This window comes from Coenobita brevimanus, chromosome 32 (assembly GCF_032717465.1).
Source record: "Coenobita brevimanus isolate Jiangsu-jjx chromosome 32, ASM3271746v2, whole genome shotgun sequence".
Lineage (NCBI taxonomy): Eukaryota > Metazoa > Arthropoda > Malacostraca > Decapoda > Coenobitidae > Coenobita > Coenobita brevimanus.
The window spans coordinates 11885945-11908123 of NC_136985.1; the positions used below are offsets into that span (position 1 = coordinate 11885945).

At 43.3% G+C, this 22179-nt stretch overlaps 1 protein-coding gene across 1 annotated transcript; it reads left to right on the forward strand.

Annotated features, from left to right (window-relative positions):
- The first annotated feature begins 4991 nt into the window (after positions 1-4991).
- On the forward strand, positions 4992-20306 carry LOC145395594 (uncharacterized). The gene is made up of 2 exons (XM_080269164.1): positions 4992-5771; positions 20175-20306. The coding sequence occupies exons 1-2, from the start codon at positions 4992-4994 to the stop codon at positions 20304-20306; spliced, it is 912 nt and encodes a 303-aa protein (XP_080125290.1).
- Positions 20307-22179: the final 1873 nt, after the last annotated feature.

Below are 22179 nucleotides of genomic sequence, written 5' to 3' on the forward strand. Positions count from 1 at the left end.
CAGATTTTACAAGAGATGTAATATGATCTTTCCAAGATAAGTCCCGAGTAAATGAAATCCCAAGCATGTTCAAGGATGATGCAGGATTAGGTTGAATATTATTAAACATTAGTGGGTATACCTGTGGAAGATTTTGTCGTGTTGATAGGTGTAAAAGCTAAGTCTTTGATGCATTAAAAACAACCAGATTATTTTTACCCCAGTCAGAGATACGAGCCAAGTCAGACATTATGTTTCCCATAGCCTCATCCATTGTTTGCTGAAGTAACTGCTGAGATTGACGTTGCGGGAACCGAATGGAAAGGTGAAGGGTGGAGTCATCAGCATATAAGTGGATAGGATTAGATGTACAGCTTAGAAGGTCATTAATGAATTAAATTAAGAGAGTTGGTGATAGGACAGAGCCATGAGGAACACCACTGTTAACAGATCTAGGAGAAGAACGATGACCATCTACAACAGCAGCTATAGAACGACCAGAAAGGAAGCTAGAGATGGAGGCACAGATAGAAAAATAGAAACCGTAAGAGGGCAGTTTGGAAATTAAAGATTTATGCCAGACTCGATCGAAAGCCTTTGAGATGTCAAGTGCAATGGCAAAGCTTTCGCCAAAGTCCCGAAAGGAGGATGACCAGGAGTCTGAAAGGTAGGTGAGAAGATCGCCAGTGGAGCGTCCCTGACGGAACCCATACTGACGATCAGAAAAAAGTTTGTGATAGGAAAGATGCTCTAAAATGTTTCTATTAAGAATTGACTCGAAAACTTTGGAGATACAGGATGTTAGAGCAATTGGAGGATAGTTAGAGGGTTGGGAATGGTCACCCTTCTTTGGGACTGGCTGAATGAGAGCAAACTTCTAGCAAGAATTTAGCTGCAAAGGATTATAATCAGGGCTAACTTAAACTTGTTATGGATCATGCAGGGAGATTTGCGTCTTTGAGGGTCAAATCAAAGTCAAAAACGTTTAAACAAGTAAATCTTACATTACTTACAAAATTTCTACACAGCACACCACAGAATTAGACTCAATGAGATAATAAACAGGGGCACAGCAGGACACTTCTTACTTAGAATCATTCACAGATCTACTCAAACAAGATCAAACATACACTTCAACAAACAGAGAGCTTAATGGGAAGACTTACGTTACTGTGCTGCTATATACATGTTAAGTACAAATTCTTAACATACAACTCGATTTCTTTGAGTACTTCTAATACTACATCATTAAACTAAGAACGGAACTTAGATGAGACTGGGGTCGGGAGAGAAGTGCTCTTTCTCCTCTAGCCATTCTTCATCTATCCCAATAGCCACGCTTCTTTTTCCTCCACTCATCAGTCCGAACCGCAGCATTATATCTGTTTCAAATAAATTTTTCAAGAGGGTGGTCCCAACAGGTTATTCAGCTAGAGCTGGCTCCTGCATTGCATGAAGGCGGTCCTCTTCACTTGGGTTTGGCTCTGCCTGCTTATCCTCTTTGTATTTCAAAATGTGTTGATTCTTATCACTGCTGATATTCTGGGCTCCAAACTGGGTCGTAGTTGAGTCAGTACTGATGGTAAACTGAATCAGCATCAGTCGAGGTAGGAGGATATCTTATGGTCACTTCACATGGCCAAACCCCAGATAGCAGCCAGGCAGCAGGCAGTAACACCTCCTTTCCTGGAGAAAGAAATTTACAAGGAGAAATTTTCTTTACATTTCAGAAGGTTACATCCTCGACAAAGAGTCTGCCAAAACATTCCTTTCCCTCTTGACATGGTGGAGATTCAGGGCATAATCGTGAAGGAACACAGCCCAGCGAGTTAAGTGTTGATTCATATCTCTCAATTTTGCTAAAAATTGAAGGACAAGAAGCTGATGAGTTGGGAGAGTATGTAAGAAACGGAATCTAAAGGTGAAAGTAGGGAAGAGCAAAGTTATGGTCTTCGAGGCAGGTGAAGTCAGTGAATGTACAGTGAGGTTGGATGAGGAGAAAATGGAAAATGTGAGTGTGTTTAAGTACTTGGGTAGTGTGATGAGTAAGGATGGAAGTTTAGAGGGTGAAATGCTTGAAAGGGTACAAAGAGAAAGAAAGGTTGCTGGTTCCTTGAAAGCAATGATAAGAAACAGGGAAGTGAGCATCGAAATGAAAAAGTTACCACATGAGAGTATTGTGATGCCAACTCTAACGTATGGAAGTGAAGCTTGGACCTTGTTGGAGGAACAGAAGTCAAGATTGAGAGCTGTGGAAATGAGTTATTTGAGAGGAGCATGTGGAGTCACATGGAGAGATAGACTGACAAATGAGGAAGTGAATGATCGTTGTGATGTGGATGTGGATGTGATAGGAAGCGTTAGGAGAAAACATTGAGGTGGTTTGGCGATGTGGAGAGGGTGGAGAGTGAGAGACTAACGAGGAGAGTGTATGTGAGTGAGGTGGAGAGGGGAGAGGGAGGAGGAGGAGGCCGAGGATGAGATGGAGGGATGGAGTGGAGAGATATATGAGAGAGGGTTGTGTGATCTGGGAGCAGGGCAGGGAAAAGGCAGTGGACAGGGCGACATGGAGGCGATTTGTTTGTGGCCACCCCTTACGGGATTAAGGCGTCTGGCAATAGATAGACAGAAGATAATGGTGTCCATACACAGAAATAGGCATTGAACGTTAACCAATATACACTGAAAAATGTTGGTGGGTAAGTATGAGTGCATGGAGTTCATTTTCAATAATGGAGTAGCAACACTAAACATTTTGCTGAAGTCATAAACAGGTTGTTCAACATTAAGACCATCATCTTGTAACCGAACTGCACGGGACCGACACCATTAGAATCAGTACCTAATTTAAAGACTTACTGACATTAGGGGCTTGGAGCAAAGGTTGACTAGACAAAATCACCTTAACTTTTGAAAATGCCCCTTCATATTCTTCCTTCCACAAACATTTGTCTCCTTTGTTTAATAAAAGTGTGAGGGTATCTACATCAGGGGAAATTTACAACAGAGCTCCGATAGCAACCCTCCACACCCAGGAATCTCTGCAGTTCCGTTTTGTTCTTGGGTAGCTTGAAATTTGCGATGGCCTCACCTTTGCCATTAGGCGGACTTCCTTCACCCAATCCTACCATATAACCTAAGTATTGAACCTGGGTCTTTACACAGTCACACTTCTCAACGGTGATTACTAAGATAATAGATGGCAGTGTCTGCAGCAAGGCACGTAGATGGATCAGGTGTTCATCCCAGGAGTTACTGAACATAAACAATCACTATATGTGGCACATCCCTTGATATCACAAGTAAGTTTGTTCATTAGCCTCTTGAACGTGGCTGGAGCATTTTCCATACTGCATGGCATGTCTTTCCATTTGTAAGTATGAATATCAGTCCCCAAACAGGAAGTTTCTTGGATCCTTTCAGTAAGTGAGACTTCCCAATATCTCTTAAGCAAATAAATTTTGTTAATGAACTTTGTACTGCCTAAATTGTCAAAACATTCATCTTCTCTAGAAAGTGGATAGGTGTCAGTCTTAGTGAGAGAAGTGGCCCTACAGTAATCTGTGCAAGAACGATAGGACACAGGATTTTTAAAACTAAGATGGCTATGGAGGAACACTCGATTTGGCATAGTTCGATCAATCCCTGCTACATGTGGATCAGCTCCTGTTGGATAATGGACTGCGTTTGTGAACTCACACGGTTGGGAGGTTGCTTTATTATAACAGACGTCTCCAACATCGACATCGTGCGGTGTTGCATCCATCAACCCAGGGTAGTTCTGGGAAACATGAGGATACGTCCTTAGAAAGAAGGCCAAGTTATCACGTCGTTCAGCTGTTACGTTAGAGAATGTTTCCATTATTCCATCCACGTCCCCTGGTTCTCTCTCCAATTGACGGTGTGGTCGTACGTCAAGGGGCAGCCTGGCTCATGTACTGTCTCGGTAACTGACACCACACATGCTGCATTAGGGGGCCCTGCATCTTCTTGCTCAGAGTACTCCTTCTGCATATTGACATGGAACAACCTTCGTGTCCTACAGTCTTTGGTCTGTTTAACAAAGTTAACATCACCTACCCTCTTCCAGTGTTGCCACTCCTAGGGTTTTTATACTAGATCTTGGGTTTTTGGCTCCGACCTTGGAGTCTTGGCGATTTCTTCCTGAAATCACAAAAATCTAGTTTTTTTTTTTTTGGCAATTCACATATATATGAACTGAAATAGTGAGTAAAATAATAGCAAATTGGGCGAATTGTAGTGGAATTTTTAAATCAAACTTGAAAATGTGGCCGCACTACTAGCTGAAGCTGGACACGTCTCATTCCTGTGAGTTCGTTTGCGACAGTCTGTCGATCTATCCCTTCCCAGCATCAGTTAGATCATTGTTGTGTCTGCGGTAACACGTCAGACTTAAGGGTGCCAAACATTTGATTCTGCTGCCTAATTGCTAGAAAAATTGTAAATTACGTCAGCAATGAGTGACACTGAGGTACCTAGTTGCAGTGGAGCCAGTACACCACCAAGAAAAAAACCCAAAGTATGGTATCAGCAAGCTTTCCGGCAGGAGTGGTTAACAGATGTGGAGTTTAAAGACTGGCTTAAAGCTGACCCTAAAGAGAAATACACTGCAATCTGCTGTGTATTGGACACAAAACTGAAACGCTGTAATAGGTCTAGGCTTCTGAACTATAAATCTTCCTCTAAACATGTGAAAAATTTGAGTGCAAAGAAAGGTGCCACAGTGATTGATCAGTTCATCATCAAGAAAAAGCCTGAAGAAGATTTTCAGAGTAAAGTAAGCAGAGCTGAACTTTTGCTATCTGGATTCATGGCAGAGCATGGGACTCCATTTAAGCAAGCTGACCACCTGATACAAGTAGTAAGAAAGATGTTTCCAGACAGTGAAATAGCGCAGAATATGACTTTGAAAAAAACTAAAGCAGCGTATGTGATGAGAGATGGTATTGCGCATGAGGAACGTGAGGAAATAGCCAGAGTGTGCAGGGAAAATGTGTTTTCTTGTTGACGAGAGCACCGACATATCTGTATCCCAGATCCTTGCAGTAATGGTGAGGTATTTTGACCAGAGGAAAGGCAAAGTGACTGACGCATTACTTGACATTGTTGAGATCGATGATGCTAGTGGTGAAGGCCTCAATAAAGCTGTAAAGGAGCTGCTCGCAAGCAAGGATATACCCCTTCATAATATCACTGGATTTGCGAGCGATAATCGTTCAGCTATGCTAGGGATAAACAATGGGTTCCAGGCTTTTCTGAAGAGAGATGTGCCATCAGTGATTATATTAGGACGCACATGTCACTCCTTTGCTCTTTGTGCAAGCCATGCCTGTTCTCAGTTACCTTCCTTCTTGGAGCAGTTTTCAAGAGACGTTTGCTGCTATATCACTCGCAGCAGTAAGCGTCAGCATCAGTTTCAACTAATTCAAGATATTGTGGAGAGTCCAAAACGCCGAATGTTAAAGCTGTCTCAGAAGCGGTGGCTATCAAGAGGACAAGTTATCGCTCGGATATTAGAGCAGTGGGATGCCCTTGAACTGTTTTTCCAAGCAGAAATTAAGACAGAGGCTGTGAAACTCGATGGGGCAGCAGAAATACACAAAACCATGGCCAACTGTGGAACTAAGCATATGCTTCTATTTTTGAATTATGTCCTCGGCAATGTAGATAAGATGAACCTTGAATTCCAGTCTGGATATTTTAGGCTCAGAACCCTGTATGCTGCCATTGCCGATGAGTGCAGAAGTCTACTAGCCATGTTTGTTCGAGAAGTGTTTTTTTTCCAAGACACTTGCTAGTATTGATCCCTGTGACAGTTCGCAGTACAAGAGACTAGACGACATTAATTTGGGTGGGCGATGCCAGGCATTGCTAATGAGAGAACTACTACCAGATAAGGAAGTAAAGAAAAGATTTTCGCTAGATTGTCAAAAGTTTCTAGTGGAACTGTGTAGCCAAATGAAAAAGAGATTTCCCCTTGAGGAAGACTGTACTTGTTAAGCTGCAGGTTATAGAGCCCAAAGAAGCATTGAATCCTCAAAGAAGTGTAAAGTCAATTGCTGAACTTGCAGTATGCTTTCCAACTCTCGTCAAAGAAGAAGACTTTGATGTTTTGCAAGATCAGTGGCAAGACTTGCTTTATGGAAAAGAAAGTCTGCAAAACTTGAGCCACAATGCAACCTCTTTCTGGCAAGATATACTTATTATCAAGGATGGTAATAACCTTGTGAAATTTGATGTGCTTTCAAAATTAATGTGTGGCCTTCTAGCCTTACCCCATTCCTCTGTCTGTGTTGAAATAGTATTCTCGCAGGTTAACATGGTTAAGACAAAGCAAGCAGACTTTAGGCGAATACAACTGCAGACCGATTACTCGCTAAACGAGCCATCTCACATCAGGAAGTAGCCTGTCACGAGTGGGAACCTTCCTCTGTACGTCAACACTGGCAAGTGTCACCAAAGTCACACAGAGAGAACCAGCCGGAGTGAACAAGCAACTCTGCACTCTTGGGAGCCCGATATTGCCAGCAGTGATACTGATGAGCCCATACAATTCTTCCTTCAATGATTTCTGCTGTACTATAGGTAAGATTAATATCAATTTTGGTCATATTTTAAGAATCAGCATTTATTCCAAGTGTTATTTGAACCTAGTAGTTTTGGGGTCAATCTTTTTTTTTAAGTTGGCCATTTGGGCTTTTATTGTTTCTGTGAGTGGCAACACTGTCCTCTTCTCAACTACATAAGGGCCTGAGAAACTTGCCTGTAATAGTTGTCCATGAACAGTGACCCAATGCTAGCACTCTGGCTACTAGGTGAAACACTCTGCTCCTAGCCTGCTTGATTTTATCATACCAACTCTTTGACATCTTTTGAGCGGACTTCAAATTTGCCTTCGGTACTTCTAAACTCTTGGCCTGTTATTATTTGAAATATGAGACATACTGTAGGTTAGTAGATTAACTTGACCCTCATCACTGACCCCATGTTCCTAATGCTGGACTTCTCATCTTGTGACAAAAAATCAACTCAAGTCGGGAGTAACCTATGGAATCAATTGGCGTCTCGCTGGTTGTAAAGAACAGGAAGGGGAGGACCTTTGTCCCAGTCCTTTTCATGAACGATACAATATTTCTTTAACATTTGTTTGAGGGTGAGTTGATATCTCTCCAAACCTCCCTAACTCTGCGGATGGTAGTCTGAGGTGATGTGGGAGATCACAAACTCTTTGAGGGTTCGTCTGAATAATTTTGACATGGAACTGTTCCTCTGATATGACTGCACCTCACTTGGAAGGTCAGACTTAGTGAAATATAAATTTTCTCCCTTATCACTGCTTTAGCTGAAGTGTTTTGCAAGGGGATGGCTTCAGGATTCGTAGTGGTCATGTCTAACATGGTTAGAATATACTGGTGGTCTGATGAGGTCCTTGGCAGAGCAGACAATATCTAGAACTCCAGCGAATGGGACATCAGAGACAGGAGGAGGAACCAGTGGCACTACAAGAACAGGCTTGTTACTCTTACCGACCAGCTGGCAGTGTTGCATGAGCTACAACACTGCGAAAAATCTCAATGAATTCCAGGTCAGTAGAAAAATTGCAAGACTAGAGACAGAGTCTTCATCACTCCCAAGGGACCTGCCAAAGTAGAAATATGAGCAATTGCTAGAATATCCTGTCTCCATACCTTTGGAACAACCAATTTTCATGTATGTTCGCCCACTCATCATTATGAGCAGCACAGGGAGGTCTCGAACGAAGCATCAAGATACCATTCACTCATAGGTAGAAATAGTCTGACAACTGAGCCTCACGTTCATCCTCACCCACTATAGAGTCAGTCAGAGCTGCTGCAGTCTCTGAATCAGCTCTCTGCATCTTAGCCAGTCATAGCTAGACCTGCAGTACTATGTGAGGAGTCCTTAACCTCAGAGTAAGTCAGCTGGGTAAAGCAAGTATCAGCCAGAGAAATATCATCTGGCACCTCATTAGTATGAACATAATCACTAAGTAGACGGAATATTGCCATCTTGGCTCTAGTTACAACACAGGTAGAGCACAGTGAAAGGGATTTTACCTCCGGTGCTTTTGTCCTCTTCTCGCTTATGGGACTTTCTGATACACAAGGAACTGCACTCACTTACCCTTCTAAGTCACTACCCAAAAGGAAAAGGACCCATTTCACAGGAAACTGGTCAACAATGACCACAAATACCGGACCTGAAACTAATTCTGACTGAGGCTCCACTTCAGCCAAGGGAAGAGACACACAATCAACTACTCCCTGTAATAAGACACATTCGTCTGGCTGGGCAACATTTATTATCATCTTCAGCATAAGAGATTGTGATGCACCTGTCTCGGGGAATTGTGACTAGCTTAGTATTTTCATTAACAATTATCACTAGTCCTTTAGAAATGAATCTAGCCAACAGTGTGTCTATGGGAGAGTCACTTTGCTTACGGTTTGAGGAAGGATGCTCTGATGAAGACTTATTACCATCTTCATTAATTACCGACAGCTGCGGTACCCCATTTTCACTAATGTTCAGTGATAGCTCTTCAGGACTTTGACTTTCAACAGCTGACTACTTCTTTCTCATATCCTTTGACTAACGCAAGAAAGCCTTGGTTTAATCACGCTTGTTCTAATGTTGTCCGCAACAAGGAGAGGGCCTACAAAAGGTACTGGAGCCAACCCACCCATGAATAACACAATCTTTACGTTTCTGCCCGGAATCATGCTAAGTCTGTTCTTTGCTCTGCTAAAAATAATTTCATCCATACTAAATGCTCTCAACTCTCCAACTCAAATTCTTCCCGCTCCTTCTGGCACCTTGCCAAAAACCTTTCTAACAACTTTACCTCATCATCCTTCCCTCCTCTTTTCTACTCTGATGGTTCTGTAGCTGTTTCTTCTACTGATAAAGCGGTTCTCTTCGCACAGACTTTCTCCTGCAATTCCACCTTAGACGATTCCGGTCCTGTCCCTCCGTCACTTCCCCCCTCTGACTTCCTCATGGCTGACATTAAAATTTTGTTAGCTGATGTATTTTCTGCCATCACTGGCCTCAATACTGACAAGGCATATGGGCCTGATGGGGTCCCTCCTGTTGTTCTCAAGAACTGTGCTTCTGTGCTTACACCCTGCCTAGGTAAACTCTTTCGCCTTTGTCTGTCAACTTGTACCTTTCCTTCTTGCTGGATGTTTGCTCTCATTCAGCCAGTCCCAAAGAAGGGTGACCATTCCCAACCCTCCAACTGTCGTCCAATTGCTTTAACGTCCTGTATTTCAGAAGTTTTCGAGTCAATTCTCAATAGAAAAATTTTAAGGCATATTTCCTATCACAACCTTCTTTCTGACCATCAGTACGGGTTCCATCAGGGACGCTCTGCTGGCGATCTTCTCACCTACCTTTCAGACTCCTGGTCATCCCCCTTTCGGGACATTGGCGATAGCTTTGCCATGGGACTTGACATCTCAAAGGCTTTCGATCAAGTCTGGCATAAATCTTTAATTTCCAAACTGCCCTCTTATGGTTTCTATCCTTCTATCTGTGCCTCCATCACTAGCTTCCTTTCTAGGCGTTCTATAGCCGCTTTTGTAGACGGCCATCGTTCTTCTCCTAGATCTATCAACAGTGGTGTTCCTCAGGGCTCTGTCCTATCACCAACTCTCTTCCTTTTATTCATCAACGACCTTCTAAGCTTTACATCTAACCCTATCCACTCATACGCTGATGACTCCACCCTTCACCTTTCCATTCGGTTCCCGCAACGACCATCTCAGTAGTTACTTCAACAAACAAGGGATGAGGCTATGGCACACCTAATGTCTGACATGGTTCGTATCTCTGACTGGGGTAAAAATAATCTGGTTGTTTTTAATGCATCTAAGACTCAGTTCTTACACCTATCAACCCGACAAAATCTTCCATAGGTATACCCACTAATATTTAATAATATTCAGCTTAATCCTGCATCATCCTTGAACATGCTTGGGGTTTCATTTTCTCGGGACTTATCTTGGAAAGATCATATTACATCTCTTGTAAAATCTGCATCCAAGAGATTAGGTGTGCTAAGCCGATTCCGTTCTTTCTTTCCCTCTGCACAATTGTTGACTCTATACAGGGGTTTTATTTGCCCCTGTGTAGAGTACAACTCTCATGTGTGGGGAGGCTCCCCACATACAGCTCTTCTCAATAGGGTGGAGTCAAACCTTTTTTGTCTCATTAACTCTCCTCCTCTTACTGACTCCCTTCAACCTCTGTCTCTTCGCCGCACTGTTGCATCTTTATCTCTTTTCTATCGCTACTTTAATGGTCACTGCTCCTCTGAACTGTCTGCATGCATTCCTCCTCCTTTACGACGGGCGCGTAGCACCCGTCTAGCAGCAAACTCTCATCCCTTTTCTGTCCAACTCTCTAATGCAAGAGTTAACCGTTACACCCAGTCCTTCATTTATGCAACAGGTCAACTCTGGAACTGTCTCCCTCTGTCTGTATTTCTTGCTGCCTATGATCTCTAATCTTTCAAACGCAGTGTGTCCAGGCATGTCGAAATGAATGGATCTTGAATTTGGCTCTCTATTGTATTTTGTTTTTCTCTTGGAGGGAACTCTTATTGCGGGCTCATGGCCTTTGGTTCCTTCTTCCTCGCATAAAAAAAAATTCTGGCTTCACACTCACTAAACACTACTGAAGATGGATGTGACTACCATTCAGTCTATTTAATGGGGTTGCTCATTTCAGCTTTAGCAATCCCCCAAGTATTTATCAGAGCAATAGATTTGGTTCTGTGACTTCCTTTCATTTTTCTACAAGACCTTTCCTCTTATAAAACTGATAAAACTTGGACATTCTTACTGATCCATTAGCAACAATGTTCCCATTCTCTGTAGTCGAACTAACATCCTCTGGGGTCACAGTTTTCTCCAGTGGAAGCCATGTAAACTAATATTAACTGCTTTGCAGCAGGATGGGTTTATTGAGTTTAATTGATCCACTCACCAACATATACCAAATAAACAAGGCTTAGAATCGTATATGCAGATAATACATTAATTATCTGCCACAACAGCTGCCTCAGCCAAATTATCCACCTCTTTCTTAAATAGGTGAGGGTGAGTAGACTTTAGCACCAGTCGACCAGGGCAGTACTCCCGAGGTGGATGGAAAGCTGATGACAGGGAGTGCTGGAGCTCCCGTTTCATCAGCCCTCAGGACTAGTTCCTGACCATCCCCCTTTGCTGAACTTTTTCAGTGTCTCAGTTACACAGAGAGTAGGCCAGCATGCTCTCCAGTACAAATTTCTCTAACTATCTACACCAAACTACATGCACAGTACACACTACACTTCCTATTCAAAATTTACCAAAATGGCGTCGTCTTATCAAGCCTCGGAGTCCCCGGGGGGGGGGGACCATAAATGCCCCCACCATCTGCCCGTCTCCCGGTGACGACTCAAGGTGCCTGGAACCACGGTCTGACTCTCTTCTTCTTCATTTCTGCAACATTCGCGGCCTTTCCTCTAACTTTCACTCTGTTGAGCACCACCTCTCCTCCTCTAAACCTCACCTTCTTTTTCTAACGGAGACTCAGCTATATGAGGCAACTGACAGCAAACCCTTTTCTGCATCCTCCTACTTTCTCTATACTCATTTCAAAGCCAAAGGTGGCTGTTGTGTATATATACGCAACGACTTATCTTGCTCTCGTGTTCCTGAACTTGATTCTTCAGAATTCTCCACACTCTGGCTTCGGCTTTCCTGTCATTCTCTGACTAAATATATCTGTGCTGTTTACTTATCACCTAATTCTACTGACTATCAAAAATTCTTCGACTATCTTACTTCTACGATGGAACACATTCTATCCATTTCTCCTTTCTCTGAAATCTCCATTCTTGGAGATTTCAATGTTCACCACCACCTTTGGCTCTCCTCTCCTTTCACGGATCCACCTGGTGAACAAGCCTACATCTTTTCTATCCTTAATGACCTAGACCAGCTTGTACAGCACCCTACCCGTATCCCTGACCGCCTTGGAGAGAGCTCCAACATACTTGACCTCTTCCTCACAACTAATCCTTCTGCTTACTCTGTTAATCTTTTCTCTCCGTTGGGCTCCTCCGATCACAACCTTATTACCTTAACCTGTCCTATCACTCCGATAAGGCCTGTGGACCCTCCAGTGAAACGTCGTCTGTGGCATTTTGGAGCCGCGGACTGGGAGGCTCTCAGGCAGTACTTCTTTGATTTTCCCTGGAATGATTATTGCTTCCATGGCCGTGAGCCATCTGATTGTGCCTTGTGCATTACGGAGGTTATTCTCTCGGGCATGGAAGCATACATTCCTTTCTCATATCCTTTGACTAATGCAAGAAAGCCTTGGTTTAATCACGCTTGTTCTAATGCTGTCCGCAACAAGGAGAGGGCCTACAAAAGGTACCGGAGCCAACCCACCCCTGAATCACACCATCTTTACGTTTCTGCCCGGAATCGTGCTAAGTCTGTTCTTCGCTCTACTAAAAATAATTTCATCCATACTAAATGCTCTCAACTCTCCGACTCGAATTCTTCCCGCTCCTTCTGGCATCTTGCCAAAAATCTTTCTAACAACTTTACCTCATCATCCTTCCCTCCTCTTTTCTACTTTGATGGTTCTGTAGCTATTTCTTCTACTGATAAAGCAGATCTATTAGCTCAGACTTTCTCCTCCAATTCTACCTTAGACGATTCCGGTGCTGTTCCTCCATCACTTCCCCCCTCTGACTTCCTCATGGCTGACATTAAAATTTCTTCAGTTGATGTACTTTCTGCCATCACTGGCCTCAGTACTAACAAGGCATATGGGCTTGATGGGGTCCCTCCTGTTGTTCTCAAGAACTGTGCTTCTGTGCTTACACCCTGCCTAGGCAAACTTTTTCGCCTTTGTCTGTCAACTTGTACCTTTCCTTCTTGCTGGAAGTTTGCTCTCATTCAGCCAGTCCCAAAGAAGGGTGACCACTCCCAACCCTCCAACTATCGTCCAATTGCTTTAACGTCCTGTATTTCAAAAGTTTTCGAGTCAATTCTTAATAGAAAAATTTTAAGGCATCTTTCCTATCACAACCTTCTTTCCGATCATCAGTATGGGTTCCGTCAGGGGGACGTCCAGCTGGCGATCTTCTCACCTACCTTTCAGACTCCTGGTCATCCTCCTTTCGGGACTTTGGCGAAAGCTTTGCCATTGCACTTGACATCTCAAAGGCTTTCGATCGAGTCTGGCATAAATCTTTAATTTCCAAACTGCCCTCCTACGGTTTCTCTCCTTCTATCTGTGCCTTCATCGCTAGCTTCCTTTCTGGTCGTTCTATAGCCGCTGTTGTAGACGGCCATCGTTCTTCTCCTAGATCTATCAACAGCGGTATTCCTCAGGGCTCTGTCCTATCACCAACTCTCTTCCTTTTATTCATCAATGATCTTCTAAGCTGTACATCTAACCCTATCCACTCATACGCTGACGACTCCACCCTTCACCTTTCCATTCGGTTCCCGCAACGCCCATCTCAACAGTTACTTCAACAAGCAAGGGATGAGGCTGTGGCACACCTAGTATCTGATTTGGCTTGTATCTCTGACTGGGGTAAAAATAATATGGTTGTCTTTAATGCATCTAAGAATCAGTTCTTACACCTATCAACCGACAAAATCTTCCACAGGTATACCCACTAATGTTTAATAATATTCAGCTTAATCCTGCATCATCCTTGAACATGCTTGGGGTTTCATTTACTCGGGACTTATCTTGGAAATATCATATTACATCTCTTGTAAAATCTGCTTCCAAGAGATTGGGTGTGCTAAGCCGACTCTGCACTTTCTTCACCCCTGCACAATTGTTGACTCTATACAGGGGTTTTATCCGCCCCTGTGTGGAGTACAACTCTCATGTGTGGGGAGGCTCCCCACATACAGCTCTTCTCAATAGGGTGGAGGCAAATGCTTTTCGTCTCATTAACTCTCCTCCTCTTACTGACTCCCTTCAACCTCTGTCTCTTCGCTGCACTGTTGCATCTTTATCTCTTTTGTATCGCTACTTTAATGGTCACTGTTCCTCTGAACTCTCTGCTTGCATTCCTTCACCTCTACGACAGGCGCGAAGCACCCGTCTGGCAGCAAACTCTCATCCTTTTTCTGTCCAACTCTCTAATGCAAGAGTTAACCGTTACTCCCAGTCTTTCATTTATGCAACAGGTCAGCTCTGGAACTGTCTCCCTCTGTCTGTATTTCCTGCTGCCTATGATCTCCAGTCTTTCAAACGCAGTGTGTCCAGGCATCTCAAAATGATCGGATCTTGAATTTGGCTCTATATTGTATTTTGTTTTTCTCTTGGAGGGAACTGTTACTGCGGGCTCATGGCCTTTGGTTCCTTCTTCCTCGCATAAAAAAAAAAAAAACATGCTTGGCAATACTCGCATTCCTAGTGAAGTTCTCCATAATTATAAGTTCTCTCAGCTTTGTGATATCCTTATTAATTTTCTTTTAGAGTGCTGCCAATGATCAAAATCCTGAAGTACTCAAAGGAGTAAACTGTAGTGTAATATCATACATTTGGGGATCCCAACGTAACTGCCACGAGGGTACCGAGCCCAGCCTTGAGTGTGAAATCCGAGCCTCTACTATTCTTGGGACTTACAGCTTCTCCTTGAAGTATATGATGAGTACTGTGGAAATTTGATTTCTTCCGATGAATGTATTATTAAGTCTAACTGGAGTGAAATAATTCCATATTTCTGATATGTCCAAAGTAGTTAGTCGAACCGTGAGGGAAAAGATGGGCTTGAATTCCACTTAAAGAGGGTAGCTTGAATTTTGGTTGGCTCAGGTATACGGGTCCATTTACTCCCTAATACACCTTGCAGGCCACCCACATCGTGCTGGTTGGAGAAGGTAGTTTGAAAACCCGAGATAGGATGTTTGCATTTCTTTTGATGATACTTCCAATGTTGACAAACCCAATTTCTCGATGAACTGAATACTGACTTCTCTCACAGTGATTTACCTTAAATGATCTATTAAACAATAGCAAGGTGCCATCCTTCCTGGTCGCAGGTGGACTCGGGGAGGATCGATATTTATTACTGCAACTCCCCACTATCATACTAAAAATGAGATTTACATGTGTCAGTCAGTCCAGATCACAAGGGGACTCAGAAGTTACAACATGTTTAGTGAATACAAATTTTCAACCTAGGAAGCAATATTATAACATATGAATTGATCTGATTTCATTACTACACACACACAAAAAAAAACGATTTCTCAATCCTATATTAATAACAATCACGCTCCGATACATCAATGAAATAAGAAAAAATCGGTAGTGTGCCCACTTACAGCCCAAACTAAATCTAGATTTGGACTAAACAAAGGGGGGTGGGAGTGTAAATTTATGTAAGTGTGACGATGTGGCTGGCGAGATTGTGATTTGGTTGGTGCTGCGTGGCCTCTGTGAATGAGACGAATGATGGTCACGGAATAATAAATCAAGAGTTATGCTAGCGATTACAACTGTTACTCATTCTGTTCTTCACAACTCAAAACATGAAGTGAGTGATCAACATAAATAAACTTAATGTGTAAATAAATGGGAGGGGGGATGGATATAAGGGCTTTATGTACTGACCTGTGAATGAGATGAGAGATGGTCACGGAATAACACGCACAACGCGTGCTCTTCTTTATGTAGGGGGACCAGTTCGATAATGCCTGAGTGTGTCAGCTCCCCGATTACTCTTATTCCTTAGCACCCATGTCACGAGTCGTTTACTCTGCAATTGACTTGTCGGAGTTTTTAGTATTCACAGAAATTGAATAACGATAGTTAAAATTTGAGAACTGTTGGTAATGATCTCATCACTTGATATTAAATTTTCATTATGGGGTTCGGACGCTACTTATCTCGGTTAAGTCTGGCCACGGGTATACATGCAGCAGCCAAAAAATTCAATGTTCGCATCTCATAGGATGTCGTGTTGACTGCCTCTCCCTTCTGATACTCGTCAATTAATGTTCTATCATTGAAATGGATTAGAACTGAAGGATATCCCTGAATTTACTTAATCAGAAGACTATGAAGTCTTGGCTAACTTAAATGTCTGCCAAATCATTGCTACCAATGTGTCTCATGGAGGGGGGGAGGAGTGTAATCGACTGATGCAATACTTTACGTGAATTGCATAGTACATAGATGTTTACCTCCTACATGAACTCTACACTACAAAAATCGCACTAATACTATACTTATATTACACATATACTAAATTACAATCATCAGCAACACTTATACTAAATTGTATTGTATTACCAAATCACACTCATATTACATTTATATTTCACTTATAGTAAATCATAACCTAACCTGCTGGCACTACAGTTGCACCAGTTGAACAGGGTGGTACTCCTGAGGTGGATGGCAACCTGAAGATGGAGAGAGCTGGAGCTCCCATTTAATCAGCCCAGGACCTGGTCCTGACCGTCTCCCTTTGCTGAACATTTTCAGTGTTCTCACTTACATACTCTCATGATACCTCTGCCTTCAACTGTCTACACCACGTTAGATATTACATGTATTTTCATTCCCCCTTAATAATGGCCACTGCATTAACATCAGCAGACACAGTGGTATCTGGGATTGCTACCATCGGCAGGGTAGGGCTGGCAGCATAAGGTCCTCCCGGTTGCTATCAAGCAACTGTGCTGACAGCGACTAATGCAAATACACTTCATGTTCTTCAGCAGAGAAGCACAGGTTCAGCCCTATACTTCACCAATATCCGTGGCATTAGTACCAATTTGAATTCAGTTCACTTTTTTCTTCAGTCAGTATCCCCTCTAGCCCTGTTCCTAACAGAATCCCAAATCTCTCCCACTACTGAAGTATCCTTATTTTGTTCACCTGGTTACCATTTCCTCACAAACTTCTGTAACAAGGGTGGCACCTGTTGTTATATCAAATCTGACTTTTCAGTTGACATTGTTTTGAAATTCACTTCAGCTAACTTCGATTATTTATTGTCTAAACTAAGTTATCTAAATATTACCAAATATATCCCTTTTCTATATTGCTCCCCCAGTGCTTCTTCAGAACTCAGTGTATTTGACTCCATACTCACACAGTTGACTAACCTTAACCTCACCCTTAGCACTTAACTTACCATATTGAGTGATTTTAATGTACATCGTATAGAATGGTTATAGCATTTGCAAGGACTGATGATACTGGTCTTGAATGCGAGCTGGTTGCAGAATAGTTTAATCTCACACAGTTGTCAATGCAGCCAACCTGAATACTAGATAATCCTGACTGTAACGCCTGTCTCTTGGAGCTATTCTTGACAATTCAGATCAGTACAGGACTGAAGTACTGTCACTACTTGGATCCTCTGACAACAATCTCATCAAAGCCATGTTAGTCGGCTTCCCCAAACCTCCCCATTCTGAGTCTGTTAGGGTGACCCAATGGCACTTTGATAGGGTAGACCGGGTTGGATTCAGAAATTATCTTGCTGACACTCCATGGCAGTCATTTTTCTCTATTGACATCAAATCTACCTAGGCACACATTAACCCTTCCATGCACAATGACATGTTTGTTGTCATTTGGGCGTGTCTGTGAATATATGCGATGACACGTTTGTCGTCATAAAAGCATAAAAACCTTCGTCAAAGAAAAAGTTTTCAGCTGATTGGCATCATTTTTGGACGCGTCATGTTCCCGCGTGTCTCATCAAAAGTAATGACTTGGCAACCTCGGGGCCCAAGAAGTGCAGCAGCCTGGCCAGGTTGATTAGTTCTGCATCAGCTGTCAGGGAAGAAGGTAGCGCGTGACTGGGCATTTAAATCTCACTCTATTTACCCCGTCCCGGGATACGCGTCATATTCCATTATACCAATAGTGCTTGTGTTTACTTTTTGGGCACTATTATGATTAGATTTGGTGTTTGCAATAGGGAATTAGGCATTTGTGAATCATTCACGGCCGTTATTCTGCCGTTGGCCCAACGAAGATTGTGGTAGGCCTACCCTGTTTATCGGCAATTCCCAACAACTACACTCCCTTTACCCTGCACCCAATGTGAGTATTCAACCACTGAATAATAGCGACAGTGAATCAGGTGAATATAGTGTGCAATAGCCTGTGAATAAGGTGATGGTGAAACGTTTAGCTGAGGGAGGCGGGAAACTGCCTGACGACACGGCATTGTCTTGAAGAGAATATTTGCCAAGGTGTTGATGAAGTCCTTGTTTTATGCTGATATTTGGTGGATAGTGTTATTGTGCAACAGATAGTATAGTGGAACGAGTGTATGTGATGAATTATTGGCTAGGACAGGAGTCATGTACACCTTACAGCCATGGCACACTGTTGTCAGGAGGGGATAAAATACACAAGGTTTATAGGGATATTTGATTTTATCATATTGTTATATTTATTCCGTATGCTTTCTGTGTGAAATAAAGCATGAGTGTAATTGATATGTTTATCATATGCTTGTGTGGATGAACGTAAACACTGCACCACGTGCTCATCAGAAAATATCGTCAGCGATACCTTAGGTATCGCAGATGTGACATACAGAGCACGATCAGGTAGTGTTGTGGTGAAATATACTGTATGTCTCATAAAATGATGGATTTGATTCTGTGTATTGTGAAATAAAATCGTAAACACTGCAGCATCTTCAGGTAAGGGAAACATCATCTGCTACACCTCAGCGGACAGGTAAGGCCATGTACTTTTACTTGGTGTGGTGAAATATACTGTTTATCTCATATATGGATAGATTTGGTTATGTTTTATGTGAAAAAAACAATGGAAAAGTGACCCACGTGCTCGTAAGGAAGAGTACATTTCGTTCACCTAGGTAGCACAAAGGTAGCGACCTGCAACGCCAGGTCAGGAACACATGCATTTACATTTTATTGTTGAAACATACTGTGTACCTCATAAAGTGATAGATTTGGTTAATGTATGATGTGAATATAACGTGAAAGACTGACCCAAGTGCTCGTAAGGAAGAGAACGCCTCTTACATCTGAGTCAGCACAAAGGCAGCAAAATGCAACGCGAGATACGTAATTGTAGATGGTGTATCTCATGCAGTGACATATTTTATTATTTGTTTATGTGAAAAGAAAGTGAAAGTGAACCACGTGCTCCTCTAGAAATCATTGTCTGCTACACCTTACCGGCCAGGTATGGGCCACATAATTGACCTACGTAAGATGTGCATTTACATTTTTTTGGTGAAACATATTGTGTATCTCATAAATTGATAGATTAGGCTACGTATTATGTGGAAATAACGTGAAAGACTTAGCCACGTGCTCGTCATGAAGAGTGAGTGTCATACACCTGAGCTAGCACAAAGGTAGCAAAATGCAACGCAAGGTTAGGAACACGTGCATTTACATAAATATGTTTTTTTTTTGTTTTTTTTTGTGAAATATATTGTGTATTTGGTTATGTTTTATGTGAAAAGCCAGTGAAAAACTGACCCACGTGCTCGTAAGGAAGAGCACGTTTCGTTCACCTAGGTTACCACAAAGGTAGCGAAATGTAACACGAGGTTAGGAACACATAGATTTACATATATATATATATATATATATATATATATATATATATATATATATATATAGATTTACATATATATATATATATATATTGATGAAATATACTGTGTTTCCCGTGTATTAATATATTTGGCTATGTTTTATGTGAAAAGACAGTGAAAGACTGATCTACTGCAGCGTGTTCTCGTAAGGGAAACACTGTCTGCTACACCTTAGTGCACAGGTAACGGCCTATGGAAAACGTCCATTTACATGTCACTGGTGAAATGTACTGTGTATCTCAGAAAAATGATAGATTTGGTTATATGTAATGTGCAAAGAAAATGAAAGGGATAACCACGTGCTAGTGGCCCCTACCTGTGCGCTAAGTCAGGTGTAGGAGACGATGTTTTTCAAGGTCATACACGTATATCATGAATCCTTGCATTGTGCCAGTGTTGGGCCAAGTTCTTGGTTGGCTGTGACTCCTTTATTTCAGCTCACACTTCTACCACAGCATTCGACTGCCACAGGGTACACAATCCCTTCTGACAGCTATTTATTCTCCAGTTGGCTTGCAACGACAGCAGTCTTGCAAAAATGAGACGCGGGTTGGCACCACGCGAGTGGCATAAGATCCTTGATGAGGTAAAGTCAGACAGCGACATTGAGAGCGACCATTCTGGGGTGGAGGAGGTTTAGCTGACGTCATCCAGTCAGCAAGTGGAGGTGCCCCACCGCCTTCCTTCGTGGGAGACCACACCACCATCATCAGCCGGCTTCACTGGACAACCCTCCCCACATCTAGGACCTGCCGGCCCCACTGCTCTCTTCACTGGCTCCCAATCTCCAGGCCCCTCTGCCCCCCTTGGTAAGCCAATGTCACCGGAAGCCGGGCCATCATTCGTTGTGATGGCCCTTCCACCTGCTTCTGCCATGCAGGATGCTACAGTGACATCCTCGCCAGTCAAGTCGAGGAGCCTGATGTCCCCAGATCCCTCTGTCTTGTCCTCATCATCGTCCGAGGTGTCCCCTCCTAGACGAGGGTGTCGTGGTCCGCTGCCTGGACAAAGAGGACGTCCAAGGGGTCGGAGGGCAGGCCGAAGGGTGTTGACAGGCTGACCTGTTGCCACTGCCGCTGAAGAGGATCCTGGGTGGAGCAGGGACCTGTTCACACCGAACCATGGGCCGTTCACTGGCTCCCCGGGGATGAAGGTGGATATTCCAACAACTCCCCTGCAGTTCTTCCAGCTCTTTTTCATACTGGAGTTGTCATACCTCACCGTGGAAACCAACCAGTACGCCACATTCCTGGGGACTCAGCTGGATGCCTGGTTCTCCTGCAGTGAAGAGGAGATGGCCAAGTTCCTGGGGTTATACCTTTTCATGGGGGTCATGCACCTTCCAACCATCACGCACTACTGGCGGAGCTCCAAGCTGCATGACTACCCTAGGGTCCAGCGGCCGATGAGTGGAAGGCATTTCAGCACCATCCTGAAGCACTGTCCATGCCTTCAACTCACTCACCATTCCCCAGGACAACCAAGATCGGCTCATCCGTGTTCACACGGTTATGGAGTACCTCCTTCAGCGGTTCCAGTCAGCATACCTACCCAAGGAGCAGCTCAGCCTGGATAAGGACTGTCTGGGGTGGAAGGGCTGGCTGTCCTTCCGCATCTACAACCCCCAGAAGCCCAACAAGTATTCCATCAAGATGTACATGCTGGCTGAGACGTCCTTGGCTACATATGGAACCTCGAGGTCTACATGGGGGTGCAGCGTACCCTCCAGAACACCATGGAACCGTTGAAGGACCAGGGCTATAAGTTATTCATAGACAACTATTACAATTCTGGAGCCCTGTGCGAACGACTCTTCACTGCAGGATTTTATGTGTGTGGGACCCTATGGCTGCCTAGAGAGCGCCACGCCAGCTGCAGGCCATCGCCAGGGCTAAGAGCCTGCCCAAGGGGGACATGGCATACAGGCACAAGGACAATGTGCTAGACCTACTGTGGAGGGACAAGCGCATTGTGAACATTGTGTCCACCTTCCACACTGCAGACACCATTCCGAAGAGGGTTTGAGGAAAGGTGCGGAGTAATGACGGGTGAACAACCTACATGGAGAAGGTCATTCACAAGCCCATCATTGTGGAGGAGTACAACAGGTATATGGGTGGGGTGGATCATTTCGATCAGATGGTCCAGTACAACCCCATCCAATGCCGAACTATCAAGTTGACGAAGAAGATCACATTCTACTTCATCCAAATGGCACTGTTCAATGCGTTTGCCTTGTATAAAACGTACAGATGTGCACAAGTAACTCTCCTGGATTTTTTTTTTTTTTTAATAACAGAAGAGAGGAAGGAAAAACAAATGAACAAAAAAAAAAAAATCCATGCACCAGATTACTGGTGTCCTCTGTTCATAAAATATCTGTAACAGTTAGACTTGAACAGCTGTAGGTTGAAGTTTGGAGGGAAACAACTCTGGGGAAGCGAGTTCCAGAGAGATGCAGTTCGGGGAATGAAAGAATTCTGATAGGCAGAAGTTCTGCAATATGGCTGAGT